This window comes from Drosophila sechellia, chromosome X, assembly GCF_004382195.2.
Source record: "Drosophila sechellia strain sech25 chromosome X, ASM438219v1, whole genome shotgun sequence".
Classification (NCBI taxonomy): domain Eukaryota; kingdom Metazoa; phylum Arthropoda; class Insecta; order Diptera; family Drosophilidae; genus Drosophila; species Drosophila sechellia.
Window position 1 is genome coordinate 17,839,192 of NC_045954.1, and position 14,472 is coordinate 17,853,663.

At 40.6% G+C, this 14,472-nt stretch overlaps 3 protein-coding genes across 3 annotated transcripts in view; 1 reads left to right on the forward strand and 2 right to left on the reverse strand.

The window, feature by feature from the left end:
* LOC6618108 overlaps positions 1-5,810 on the reverse strand; it is a 28,955-nt gene extending 23,145 nt beyond the window's left edge. The window contains exons 1-2 of the mRNA XM_032725756.1: positions 5,702-5,810; positions 2,736-2,911 (exon numbers count right to left, since the gene is read on the reverse strand). Coding sequence (XP_032581647.1) covers positions 2,736-2,795 — 60 coding nt within the window. The 5' untranslated portion in view covers positions 2,796-2,911; positions 5,702-5,810. The remainder of the gene's footprint in view (positions 1-2,735; positions 2,912-5,701) is intronic.
* Positions 5,811-7,399: 1,589 nt separating this feature from the next.
* Positions 7,400-10,042, reverse strand: LOC6618109 (ubiquitin-conjugating enzyme E2 S). The gene is made up of 3 exons (XM_002042371.2): positions 9,495-10,042; positions 8,616-9,086; positions 7,400-8,461 (listed from the first exon to the last, which is right to left on the reverse strand). Exons 1-3 carry the CDS (start codon positions 9,501-9,503, stop codon positions 8,312-8,314), a joined length of 630 nt encoding a protein of 209 aa, XP_002042407.1. The 5' UTR covers positions 9,504-10,042; the 3' UTR covers positions 7,400-8,311.
* A 614-nt stretch (positions 10,043-10,656) lies between these two features.
* On the forward strand, positions 10,657-14,287 carry LOC6618110 (partitioning defective protein 6). The gene is made up of 3 exons (XM_032724383.1): positions 10,657-11,022; positions 11,614-11,842; positions 11,908-14,287. The coding sequence occupies exons 1-3, from the start codon at positions 10,948-10,950 to the stop codon at positions 12,657-12,659; spliced, it is 1,056 nt and encodes a 351-aa protein (XP_032580274.1). The 5' UTR covers positions 10,657-10,947; the 3' UTR covers positions 12,660-14,287.
* Positions 14,288-14,472: the final 185 nt, after the last annotated feature.

Below are 14,472 nucleotides of genomic sequence, written 5' to 3' on the forward strand. Positions count from 1 at the left end.
CTTTTTCAAAAAGGCAGCCACACATAACTGGCAACTAACAGGCGACAACAACAATAACAACAACAACAGCCACAATAATAATAATAGCAAACTGATATAACAACAACAACTGCATTAGTTGTGGGTGCTAGTGAAAACCACCGCCCGCAGCCCACACTTCATTCCACCCCCTTTGAAGCTCCAATGCACTGGAAAAAATTTGGGCAATGCTATTCAAATTATTATTGTTCCTGTCAGATTTGTCTGATTGAAAATATAATATATTTGTAATTAAGAGGATATTTCTTAAAAAAAAAAAATAAATATTTTCTGGTATAAATATGGATGTAATAGGAAAGTATACTGATTACATAACTTCAAAAAATGGCAACTCCTTATAACGGAATAAAGTACTAAGCTCAGAGTGGATACTATGAATTGAATAAAAATATTCAAGTGTGCCATCCCTTTTCTCGCAGTGTTGTGTCCAACACTTTGTGTGCAGGCTTTGATTTGTTGCTATATGTGAGTGTTTCTCAGGCCTTGTTGTTATATTGCCAGATCTCTCGGACTTTGGGGGCCTCTTAATGGTGGGAAAATATTTCCGTGGCCCGCTGCCAAGGTGGGGGGGGGGGGGGAGGGGCGGTGTTTGCGATGCTGATGTGGGTAGGGGGGGTCTGGACTTAAGTTTGACAAACTGGCAATATTGCGCCAATAGTAGAACTAATTCGCTGGGCCAACATTGCGTATGCGCGATGGGCCATGTGGGTTGTGTGATGCAACACGCAAAGATCAACAAAATGGCAACAAAATAGAAGTACAAACTAAATTGTTTGTTGTTTGGCAAATATGCAGCCGAACAACAACAACAACAAATGTCACGACAACGAATAGAGCAGCAAAACGAAGCGCAAAACACACGAAACGAACGACGAAGAGTGAGTGCAAAAAAGCAAAAAGGCAAAAAGCCCGAGTTAATGATTAATTTTTTGCACGTATACGCCACTTGGGCCACGAGATCTGGCAACGGGAATGGGTCGCATAAAAATATATATCCAATTCTACAATTCTGCACAGCACAAAAAACATATATGTATGTATGTATATTGTATAACAATGCTCATCGCAAGAAATTCCACGCATATGCAGATAAGTTGTTGAGCTAAATCTATTTGCTGGCCCAGTTTTCTTAATTGTTGGCGGCTTTTCGCCCCAAGCTGGTATTCATTATTTGCTATGGTCTTCAAATTCCACGCTTCTACTGCTGTTTACTTAAATATTTTCCAATTCTCACTGCCTTACTGTTGTATCAAGATCAAAATTGCATGTATAATATTTGCATACATTTAGATGTACATAAGTATGCACAGCATCAATATTACTGGGAAAATAAATCTGCATAGTGACGAAGCGCACTGGTAAAATGTCTGTACTACAACTACAGAATCAATGAGAATCCTTAATTTATACATCTTACTGAAAAATGCGAATGCAAGTATTTTGTTGAGTGTAGACCGCGAGAACTTTCAAATATCGAAATGCACCTTACATTTTCTGTGGATATCTATGCAAATATTCAGCCACATACCTTTCGAATGCCTGCTATCACGATCCAAGAACAAGTTCTTGGACGCACATTTTTTGCCCAGTGTACTTGCCTCCCGCTCACCCTTCTCTACCCCTCTCACTCTCTCTCCTTTGCGATCGCTGGCTATTTTTATCTCTTGCACTGTCACACTTTGCACTTTGCCTTCACCATTCAGGCAATTAGCGCAAAAAACCGCACGAACAATAAAACCAAGTAAAAAAAATACAAAATAAAAAATCAAGTGCAACGCGACAATCAACAAACAAAACAAATCGCAATTAAATTTAGATCAATTCCATTCGAGGGGTTTTCAATTTAAGCGGTTGTGTTAAATGAAGCGCCAACGAAATGGAAATTGAAACCGAAACGGAAAACGATCGTGCCGAAAACCCAAATAAGCTGCTGAGCAGCTGGAAAAGGGAAAATGGAAAATGGAAATCCGAATGAGCGCGCGATCGCGAGCGGCGTGTTCGATGGCGCGTCTGCGACTGCTGGCCGTCGGTAACTGCACCGTTAGTTTGTTACACCTGAGCTGAAAAACTTTATTATTTTTTGTTCGTTGTATTTTTGCCTCTGCCGACGTCGACGCTGGCAGCCATTCATTGTTTTTGCCCGCTCGTCGAGAGCTTTACCTGAGCCACCTTACGCGATTAACGTGGCCCGAATGTGAGTACACTATCCAGCCAACAGGGGAATACAGCTGCGGTCAAAATAATAGGGCTATGTGGTACTATAAACACTTAATGACGGAAATAACGATATATCTCGAAAAAGGTGTATTAATTTATGCTGTGAGAAAGATATGTCTGAGTTTATTATATTTTCGGATTAGAAATGAGCGCTTGCACATATTTAAGTGTAATTTCTTTCTGTTTTTAAGATATATTTTTTAAATATTACAAATGTATTATGTTTTCATATATATCATATATATAACAATACAACATATAGATCTTATTAACACAGAAATGTAAAAGAGATTAAAAGAGATTTAATAAATCGTTTTTTCTGGTGCTTAGTAATTCCTAAGAAAGATGGTTCTCTTCTTTGGCAAAAGTACGCAGATACCACTATTTTTTTGACCACAACTGTAGGCAATGGTATTGTAAGTAACTGCGATGGGTTAGGGGGCAGTGGGTGGTTTAAATGGTCTCCGTCTAGCACTCACCAGTTCGTTTTGTTCGTCTTTGGCGCCAGCTTTTGATTTGATGGTCTTGCTTAAAGCCATAGCCGCTGCAGATTTGTCAGATTTGTCTCATAAATATAGAGTCGAATGTACTACGATTACTTTTTTCTTACAGTTCTTTAACTTTGCTGATTGTAACCTTAGCCTTTTCTCGCTTTCTTTTTGAAATAAGAAAATTGGGTTTTTGTTAAATATTTAATCACATTTTCACATAAACAGATTTTAAATTTATTTATCCAATTATAATAATTTTATCAGTTTTAATTAGCATTTCCACTAGAACTTTTTAAACAATACGTTTTAGCTTTTGAGTTTTAGATTCACTGGTTGCCGTCTCAGCTTAGCTGAGTTTCAAGCCATATTACCGTTTCAATGCGCGCTGAAAAGTATGCTTCATGAATTAATACTTTTTTCAAGGGGCGTTCACAAAAAATTCCGCGAGATGGAGCCACTCAATAGTGCATTTAATGCAATAGCAAAGTGAATTCATACTATTTATTTATAGATTCATAAAGTATAATTTTAATTTGCGTCCTTCACAAATATTCCCAGTTGCCTGAATTCACTTCACATTTCAACTCTGCTTTAGTAAAAGTTTAAATCGATTTAATTATGGTTTGAATTCATTTTAATTTGGATAGATTGTGCCGCCTGCAGAGCTTTATTTTTGAAACGTCTATTTAACAGATCGATCACCCCATCAATTGTGCAATTCAACCGATAAAAAGGTGTTAAATAATTTACCATTGAACCTGGGATTTTTATTTGCTCGTGAATAATTCTTATAGTAGCAATGATTGCGGCTGAGTTTCGTTTGCCTATTAAGGAAATTTAATGATTGGAAATCTACAAAAAAATCCCCATTTCCATGCTAAATCAAAGGATCAATTATATTGTTGTCGTCCCCTTGACTCGGATTTTGTGTTCTCCACTTCTCCGATCTTTGGCATCGTTCGATCATTTGGATAATTGCTGCCTTCGAACAACTTTGAACTGACGGAGCGGCCCACTCGCAGTTTTGCCGCATAGTTTCGAACGCATTTGGTCAAAATGAGTTTTAATTTTCGTTTTTGGCCAAAGCCAAAGTCAAATCCAAATCATTTGGAACGCCTTCGCCGGGCGACCCGCCCCCGCCTGTTAATGAAACTCAAGCGTTCTCGAAACAAAAAAAAACATAGAAACTAAAACAGAAACATACAGACTTAAACACAATATTACTGTTGACACACAAACGGGGTTTGGTGTCAACAAATTTACAAAATCGGAGGATTTTACGATGTTCGACGTCAAGGCGATCCGTCTATGTATATGTGCACAGGGAAAAATACTTTCGGTTCAATATTAAAAAAAATTGTATATTGTTAATTTAATAGATTAACTTTCTCTAATTAAACAACTATAAGTAGTGCTTACAAAATTATTTTCAAGAGCTTAATCAGAAGAGTTGAAATAACCGAATAAGCTTGTTTATACTCTTTTTCCCCAGTGTAGATCTTCGAATCGATTTGCGTATGTACATTTTACATATGGATATAGTCATGTCTGTGTATTTGGACATATATCAAATATTGAGATCTGCTCAAAATGACGAAACGATCGAGTTATTTGCGCGACTTTACTTAACTCATTCTTGATGCTGTTTTCTTTTTTTCTTCGACCCACACAAAGCGATTATCTGCCATACATTATATATATATATATATATACGTTATAGAACCGTGATCTGTCTGGGGTTGACTGTAGGTATTTGTTGTGTGGCATACAAAAAGTGGAACTTGTCGGTTTGTCGTACCTGTAACCACAGTGCAACATTCCTAACGCGATCCTCGCCTTGAATGAACGAACTCGATTCGATTTCATTGAGTAAAACGAATAGTTTGCTGAATGAAGTGATTAACGAACTAATAAAAATGTATTTATTGGCTAGTTTGTTGGATCAAATCAATCATGAATCTATAGAGCTGTGGACCTATCAATAAAGCCCGCTAGATGTATCCTAATGGTATACCTATTCATTAGAGATGGAAGTCTCTTCAGAAATTGAAGCTAGGACTTTATTCCTGGGTTCCACTGTGATCAGCAAGCATATGCAAAACTTATTGGGGCGATCGTAACGAAAGCAATAACAGTAACAACGAAAAACAGGGCTAACTGATTCAGCGTCATCGATGTGCGTTAAACTCAATTCCATTCCACTAGAATCCACTAGAATTTAATTCGTTCGGATTTGTGCAGCTAATGGCAAACTACCCACGTACACTGACTATATATGCACCTTATAAACCGTTTCACGTAGCCGCACTTATACGGATCTGTTCTAGTTAGATCTTAGCCCGCGATGAGTATGATACACAGGCGCCCTCTGTTGAAAAGGGGATGTTTTCGAGATTTAACATTGGATTCATATGTTATATTTATATAATAAGTTTACATTTACACTTATTTCGAAGAAAACTTTTCAAAGTTATCCAGTTTTTTGATCACTTAACACTGGTCATCAGCAGATCGCATATTATCGATCAGTTAACAAAAAAGAAAAACAAACAAGTCAAGAGTTTGAGAGTTGTGGACAAACGTGTGGTGGTTGAGGGGCCGAGGTATTGGCCAATTAGCCAACATACACACACATTGGCCAACAGATGTTTCTAAAAAGGCCAATAGGGCGTCATACGGGCCGCTATAAGGCAGTAAAAACACGCGCTTTTCGCTCTTTTCAGTGGGAAATTGATATCCTTGCAATGTCATCACGTGACAAAGGGCCAAAATCATAGGCTACAGGCAATTATATGGCTGAAAGGGTGATTTTGAACACACTTTTTGGCCAGATTTATGTGGGTATATTATGGGGATATATTGTTATATTTATTAGCAGGAACGCGGCAAAAGCACAACAACAACACAGTGCAAGTGATGGGCACTCACACACACAAACACACACTCAAACTCACACGCGGACATTTGGAGCCGAAGAGAGGATCGAATCGAATCGGATCGGATCGGATCGTATCGCGTTGTTTTTGTTATTTTGGAGCAGCGGCCCCAGCCAAATGGTTTGTTGCCAGATTCACAACTGATCTACCTGCTTGGCTTTGCTTTTGCCGTTTGTTATTCGCTGTTCGGTTGTTGTTGCTGCTGCTTTGGCTTTTGGCTTTAGCTATAGCTTTAGCTGAAATTGGCGATCGCCGCTCCCTCTTGGCCCCACCACTCCCTTACCCACCACCCCCCTCCCATCTACCCTCACTGCCGCAACGATCGGCATTTTCCATTTTGCGGTCGGTCCATCTGCTGGCCATTCATTCAAGTCCGACTTCGGAGAGCACGAGAGAGCGCCAAGCGCAAGTCAGTCCGAACAATCGAAATCGAACTCAGTCCGAATCTGAATCGGAATCCGAAGAGAAGCAATACCCTAGCTTCGGAGTCGGACAGGCCGCTTTGAGAACAGTTTCATTTCGATCTACGGAATTTAATAATTTATAATGAATAAATATAAGATTGGTAATACGTTTATTGGAATTTATTTGTAACTTGCTCGAGGTTTAAAGAAAACCATTAAATCTTTGAAGTTGCAAAATATATAAGAATGTATGTAAGTATATTCAAACACTAAAGTATAGCTTAATATATGGATCCTTGCATGTGGGAGCAGCCAACTACTACTCACTGAAGGGTATTTCCAATTCGACGCCCCTGCGAGATTCTGACTCTCTGCTGTGCGACAATATTTGGTTCGAGCGACAAGTTGACTGAAGGTTAGACCCGATTCGAACCGATCGGATTGGAATGTTGGCCCGTCTCGAAAGCGTTGGCGGTTAGACAAAGCCAGCTAGAGGCGGTGGGAGCGAGAGGGGCACAGTCGCACACACCTACTCGCAAATGAGAATGCTAGTTTATCGGTGTTGGTTTTGCGAGTGTCTCATGATATTTCGCAGAATCGCGGGAATCGAGAAACTCCCCAAAACACAAATAAACTCTTCCGGTGGACAGTGGGCAAAATAAATAAATAAACTGCAGGGGATGTGGGGAGGTTGAGTGGGGATTGTATGGAACGAAGCGGAACTAGAAAATGTTATTGTTAGTGGCACGCGCGACGTGATCTGGAAAACTAAACTACTGTGCACGTAAAAATTGAATGATCGGTATTGATTTCAAAACAGCGTATATTTCCGAAAATTATCGTCATTTGAATTCTAATGAAATGCATGTAAAATGAAAGTTTTACTAATGTACCTTACCCACAACAAAGTGAATAATACATATATTACTTACCCAAAGCAAATTTCGAGATCACCTTTCCAAACTCCCTTTACGCACAATACGACCTATAAAGTATCTGAATTTGTTTGTAATTTTTTTTGGAATTTTATTCGTTTTTATTGCTTTTTACTCTTTGCCCTCGATTTGTGTGTGTTTGTTGTGTGAGCTTCAAAAGAATGTTCGAACGTAAGGAGAGAGAGAGAGAGAGAGCAGCGGGCGTGAAGGATACGGGCGACATAGCAAGCGAAAGGACGAGGATACGGATATCCCATGCACTTATCACCGTGCCATTGCCCTCCAATCCGCTCCAGGCCATTCCATTCCGATCCGATTCGCGTCGAGGGTTTGACAATTTGGAAGCACTTAAAACTAAATCTCTACAGAATGTGCAATCAATCTTTTACAGTATTTCTTTAATAATTTTATGTATTTTTCGTGATTTGTGTGTTGGATGCGTGGGTGTGTTCTTTGTGTATCTTATGCCTAAGCAGGACAGTTGAATGTAACGAATCGAAATTTTATTTATTTAAGAACTAAGCGAATACAATTTAAAAAACACACAAAAAAAATCTAAGGAGTAAGTTTATGTTTATGCACGGGGGTCCAATACGCGGACGCATATGCTCATTAAGGTATGTTTAAGGTGATGCTTTTTAGAGAGTTCTGGAGTCTGGGTGTTTGAAAGGTGGCATGTATGAGGCGATAATGTTATCCTTGTTTTGTTTAATCTAATTACATAAATTATGCTAGGATAGCCCATGAACGTTAAGAAAAGAGAACTACATAAATTACTTGGGTGATGGTTGCAATCCCCATTTCTCTTGGTTGCTTTTTGTTGGTTTGTGTTTTCTATATTCTAGACTCAGTTGAAAGCGGCGTGCCACCAAAAATGGTGGTTAAAATAATCGTATATGGTAACTGGATGCACTGTTCTTTGGAGTGGTTCTTTATCTCTCTCGTTTTACCGAAATTGTTGCAGCTTTAACTTCCGTTCCGTTCCGATATTGGCCTTGTGGGTTCGGGTTTCATCGGTTACTTCGTAATTTCAGTTGCTCAATTTACTTGTTTTTTGTTTGTTTTGTTTTGTATCAGATCAGTGTAAAATTTCATAGCGCGCCTCCTCCTTTGATTCGACCTTGCTAGCTTTGATCCTGTCGCCTTTCACCTCGTTTGTGGGGTTTACGCTCGCACTCATCCATTCTTTAACATCTATCCATTCATACGTATCCGACGTGTTCTGCTACTGCTTACTACTTAATGCTCCTGGTTGATTAGCTAGTCCATGGAACTCCGCCTTATGCCTCTCATAATCTCTTCAGCATGCGTTTCTTCTCCTTGAGCAACTTCTCCTTCTTCTTGTCCTGCAGCTTCTTGTCCAGGCCCGCATGCTTCTTCGTCGAGGGTCCACCGTCGTCTTTGGCATCGCCAGTAGCGCCTACACCGCATTTGGCAGGCTATAATAAAAGAAATACATATGTATGAGCTTAGTGCTTAAAGCAGTGTGATAAATAATATCATATTGGGTGGACAGAAACGGATAGCAATCAGATATTTTCTGTGATCATTCAACGCCTCATGCTAGTATTCCATTGCTACACGCTCATTTACCTGGGCATGGATCTCTGTCATCATGCGCGCCCTCTGTGAGTAGTCATCGTATCGTTCCAACAGCATCTTGCCGGCCTCCTCGTTCAGCGCCGATTCCGGATTCGGGACAATAAGCAGGCATTTGATGGTGAGCAGAATGTGCTTGATGCCCAGATCCGGCTTCCAGTCCTTCTTCAGTGTATTCACACAGATCTCACCGTTGGCGGCCACATTCGGATGAAAGATCTTGGTGAGGAAGTACGCCTTGGGTGGCGTCAGCGGGAAGTCCTTGTTCAGCGTCAGTTTGACGCGGAAAATTCCAGCGGCGTACGGAGTGCCAGCAGGTCCATCGATCAATGCCTGAATATCCGTCACATCGCTCTCGTTGATTAGCACCTTGATGCCTTCCGGTGGCGTGGTCTCCATTTCCTGCAGCTCCCTCATCACCTGCCTTATCGTCTGCGGCGACAGGTTCTCCACATTCGAGTATTGCTGCAAATGGGGGGGGAATCATTAGTATCCAATGGCAAAAGTTTATATATACAAAAATTGATTTTAATGACAGGGTTGCATCATTATTTCTAGTTGGAATTGCACTTATTGGAACATACGAACTTTAAAAATGGATGGCAAGTACAGTACAGTACTCATAGACAAGGATTATTACATACAAAATCACATGTCTCCACAAACAGGGTATTTATTAATGAAATTAGTTTCTCATACTCTTAGTATGCTGGAAAGTTGTTGTAAGGATGGGTTTTTATGCTCTCACTACTAACCATTCTTAAGATTTAGAAGCATCTGGCTAGGATTCTTAACAACCACGGATACAACTTCTTAAGAATGGTTTCGTATTATCTTAGAATGCCAACAATTATGTGAAGATGCTCATCCTACCGAACTCATGATGTCTGAATTTCCTGCTGCTGTGCGTGTGTGTGTCTGTGTTGATGCGGGCCTGCGCTGGTGTGCGTTCGAATCGCTGTTTCAAGGTTTCAGTTTCGTCAGCTTATTCCTGCAGCTGAGCTCTTCGGCTCTCGGATAGTCGCAATTTCACCGCCTTTTCCCAGCTGCCTTGGAAAAGTGGTCCCAAAATATATGAATATTTATGTGGGCTGGCTTTAACTATTCCTTTGCGTGTATACTCCTTATGCTTCCTTTGGCCCCGCTAATCTCCTTGTCAGTTGTTTGGGTCTATGTTTTCACACGCACTCTATAAAGACTATTTGTATATATGTATTTGGTATCGCACCACCTCTCGAAAATCTTGATTTTTAGTTTTCCCAGCGACTTAAAATTTTGTTTCGTTGGTTGCTATTGTTTTGAAATCGATTCGCTCGACTTTGTCGCAGCTGCTGTGTGACCTATCTAGACTCTGTTGTTCACATCTAAACAAATTCAGTTGTCTAATTGGACACTTCACGCTCGACAACAACACACAAAAACAGTTTCATTTTACAGTAACCCTCGTCGCTGGCGCTGCGCTACAATTGGGGCATATTCGTGCAGTGTCTTGCCTGCCTTCGACTTAAACGCGGATTTTTAGTTATTTAGTTGAAAAACGTCTTTAATCAAAACTAAGGATTTAAATAAAGCAAATTGTTGTCCACAGTCTTGTAACAGTTAAGACTCGTTTTTCGTGCAAACAGCAGTCACTTTGCAAGTGTAGCGCATCTGAATTTCCACCCAGCCCACACAAACAAACTGTCTCTACACTAACGCAGCAACATGGCTGCTCAGACGCTATCGATATATCGATAGATGCACAACATCGGTTCATGCCCAACTTACTCTGGGTAATATTCAAAAACAAAGAAAGAACATACCGTTATAAATACAAAAAACTATTTATTATGACTAATTCAAAACCTTTGCTAGCTATCTTCAAAACAAATGACTCCATTATTTCTAAACCATTTTGGATACTCTCATTATTATTTGCATCTATTGCACTAGCATATTTGTGGTATTTTAGAAAACAGAAATGGTATATTTTGTTTGTGCATCACCCACGGTCACACTGGAGCTAATACCATCCGATAACCGATAGTGCCTACCAATATCGAAGTACGATAGTGCCCGATAGGTTCATCCATCCATTTTTTTTATTTAATTAGTTTTAATTTAGATTTCTAACTCTAATTTATTGGCGGCCCCCCACAATCGTTGCTCCCCGCAATCGGTACGCTGCACTTTGGTTCGGTTTCGGTTCGCATCGGGCGTGTCGGTTCGATTTCGATCCTGAAGATCAGATCAGAATCTGTGGAACTCATCTGCTGTGTTTTGTGTTGTGTGCGAGGAACGGAGAGGAAAACTGTGAGTGCACTCTTGCTCGGGCGGATCGGAGAAAATGTCGAAGAACAAGATAAGCACAACGTCCGCAACGGCGGCCAGTGACACGAATCTGATCGAGGTGAAATCGAAGGTGAGTCCTAACTTTCGTGGCCTCCGGATTCCACGCCCCTTTATGCAGCGCTCAGCTGCTGATTCATGCGCACAGGAATGGGATTAATAGCTTAAATTCGAGTTCTGTGCGTGGAAAGGGGGTATTTAGTCTGAGGGAGCAATGTGGCTACCAAGTTGACAACTCCTATCTGTTGAGCTCGATTGTGTCCAAGCGCCCAGAGCGGGGATTAATGCTTTGACTGCGAGGTGTGAGGAGCAACTGGTTTCCATCTTAGGAACACCCCAAATTAACAATGTGCCCTTGCCAATGCATCTTACTTGTCGGAATTCCTGGGCTCTGATAGGGAATGTTGCAACACCCTTTATTACTTGTGATATTTACCTGAAAATCAATCTGTTGCGCCTTACTCGAAAACTACCCTGTTTCGCTCATTTTCTGCAAATTCATGTAAAATTCTTCAAAATAAACTCCAGTAATAGTTATAAGACACTAGATGTAATGCAATTCAGAAGTCGTCTGCATACAATTGAATCAACAGGTGATGGTGATGAACAAACTATACGGGTTTTAAAAGATTTAGCTCCTTACTAATCAATACGAATCCTTTAGTTCGATGCAGAGTTTCGGCGGTGGAGCTTCAAGCGAAATGAGGCGGAGCAGAGCTTCGACAAATTCGCAGCCCTAATTGAGCAGCTGCACAAGCTGACCAACATCCAGTTTCTCATACTCTATATCGATCCGCGGGACAATGATCTGTTGCCGATCAACAACGACGACAACTTCGGCCGGGCCCTGAAAACAGCACGTCCACTTCTACGGGTCATTGTGCAGCGAAAGGGTGAGTATGAGTGCATAAGATACTATAAGAGCTACTCAACCGCAATCTTTACGTCCACTCTATAGATGATCTTAATGAGTACTCTGGCTTTGGAACGATGAAACCGAGAAACCTCATCGGCAGCATACTGATGGGTCATACGCCCGTGAAGACAAAGGCGCCATCGATATCCATACCGCACGATTTCCGTCAAGTCTCGGCCATTATAGATGTGGATATAGTGCCGGAAACGCATAGACGAGTGCGGCTGCTGAAGCATGGCAGTGATAAGCCCCTGGGATTCTACATACGGGATGGCACCTCTGTCAGGGTGACGGCCAGTGGGCTGGAGAAGCAACCGGGCATCTTTATATCCCGCTTGGTTCCGGGCGGTCTGGCCGAAAGTACTGGCCTGCTGGCCGTCAACGATGAGGTGATCGAGGTAAATGGCATCGAAGTGGCTGGCAAGACTCTGGATCAAGTCACCGACATGATGGTGGCCAACAGCTCCAATCTGATAATCACCGTGAAGCCGGCCAATCAGCGCACACTGACGTCCACACATCGCGGATCCTTTTCGAGGAACAGCCAGCTGTCCAGTGGGTCACATCACACTAATAATACCAACACCTCCGACGAGATCGAGCACGACGATCAGGACGATATTGTGGACTTAACGGGCGTCACCCTCGACGAGAGTCCGACGTCCACGTCAGCCGGCAATCACAACCATCAGCCGCCATTATCCTCGTCACCCTCGTCGCACCACCAGCAGGCCGCCTCCAATGCGTCCACGATAATGGCCAGCGATGTCAAGGATGGAGTGCTGCATTTGTAGAATTAACCAGCAGCAGCCAGACCTTAAGCAACGGAAAACGCGAATTCATCGCTGAGAAGTGCAGAGGATTTTCAGTTTATCAGACTTAACTTTCCTTAAGATCGAATAAGTTCGTTAAACTCGAGTCAATTATTAAAAGTTATACAAGTTAGGCCAACTTATTCACATGTACACTGATCGCTTGTATATCGCTCACTTACTAAAGCGACTGTCGCAGCTCAACCAACCATGATTGGAAAGTCACCCTGTAAAATCCATTGGTATTAGTCCGAAAGCCTGATTGATTGAGTAAACAACACGTAGGCCATATCCCATTCATTTCTTGTTAATCCTGGCCATTCTAATTTAACGTTCTGCTAAATTTCCAGTCCGATTGTAGGTGAGCAATATATAAAAAACGATTGTATACACATGTGTAATTATACGACATACTACTTTCCTCCATACATTCCACGAAACACTCAAAGTCAAAGAAAACACACTTATTCATTTGCACGTTTTTGAATGCAGTCCGTTGTTTTTATCTTTTTTCCTGGCATATATATATGTGTATTTAAATTTGTAAGATTTACGTCTTGTTATTATTCTTGCTTGTTGCATTAGACTAGAGTGAGACAGCTAGAGGAGGGAGTGAAATAGAGAGAGGGCATCAAATGCAGAAGGCAGATCAATTTACTTAACTTAAACATTTGAAACGGCAATAATTGTAACAAAATCACACATACGAGCACGAATAACTTATAAAAACAAAAAACATTCCATTTTATGTACTGTGACAAGTCGGAAAAGACCAACAAAATTATATTTCCTGATTTGTAAGTCTTTTTTTTTTTAATTTGAGCCGATCATTCTGCGTATATCTGCTGTTTTTTGTTTTTTTCGGCATTACTCATTATATCTGTTTATTTTAAATACCATTTGTAATTTTAACTTTTGTTTTTTCTCAATGTGTCCAATACTCGTCCAAGTTCTTTGTTGTCATTGTCATCCCTTAGAGTTATGGAGAAAGGAAAGAAAAACGAGGAGATAAAGTTAACAAAACGTTAAGATACAAACGAAACACCAACAGCGCCTTCGCCTTCAAGAGAGCAATTCGATAATTTTTATATATATACAAGAGAATATATGAACGAATACAATCTATGTTATATACGTACATAATTGAATTGAAGTCTGTGTATTCGCTTTAGTCAAATTGAGAAAAGGCCACTCCCGGCAGATGGGATGCGATGCGATCTGCTCGACTTGAAGTTAACATTATTCATATTTATGGGTCGCAACGGGCATAACTAACCATACGAACATGCACCCTAGGTAGATAGCAAGATCTAGGATAGACAGCAGCGAATCTGAAACTATAACTAAATGCGTATTCAATGCCCAACCACTCCCCTCATATCCATTCCACATATATCCCTGCATTACCGAGCAATCGGAACTTACATCGAACAAAAGTCGCCAGAATATCCCGATTTCCCCGCACACGCATATATATATATATATACAAAAGCAAATGTGTATTCCCGCTAAGCAACTGAAAAGACCGAAAAGCAAATCACGAAAGAAAACCTTATATTTTGATGTATGTATTATTATTTTTTAATAAACCTAAGAGAACTTGTAACCGAGCTGGTGTATAATTGGTTTTTCCTGGGAGGCTATAGAAAAAATTCCTAGTTTATTGTTCATATCACAACCAATTCGAGGCGTATGGTTTTTAAAGTATACAAAAAAGTTCAAAATGAAATGATATTTGATCCAAAAAAGATCTTACATATACGCTTTTGTAGACTGCGAATTGAAAAACCAGTTA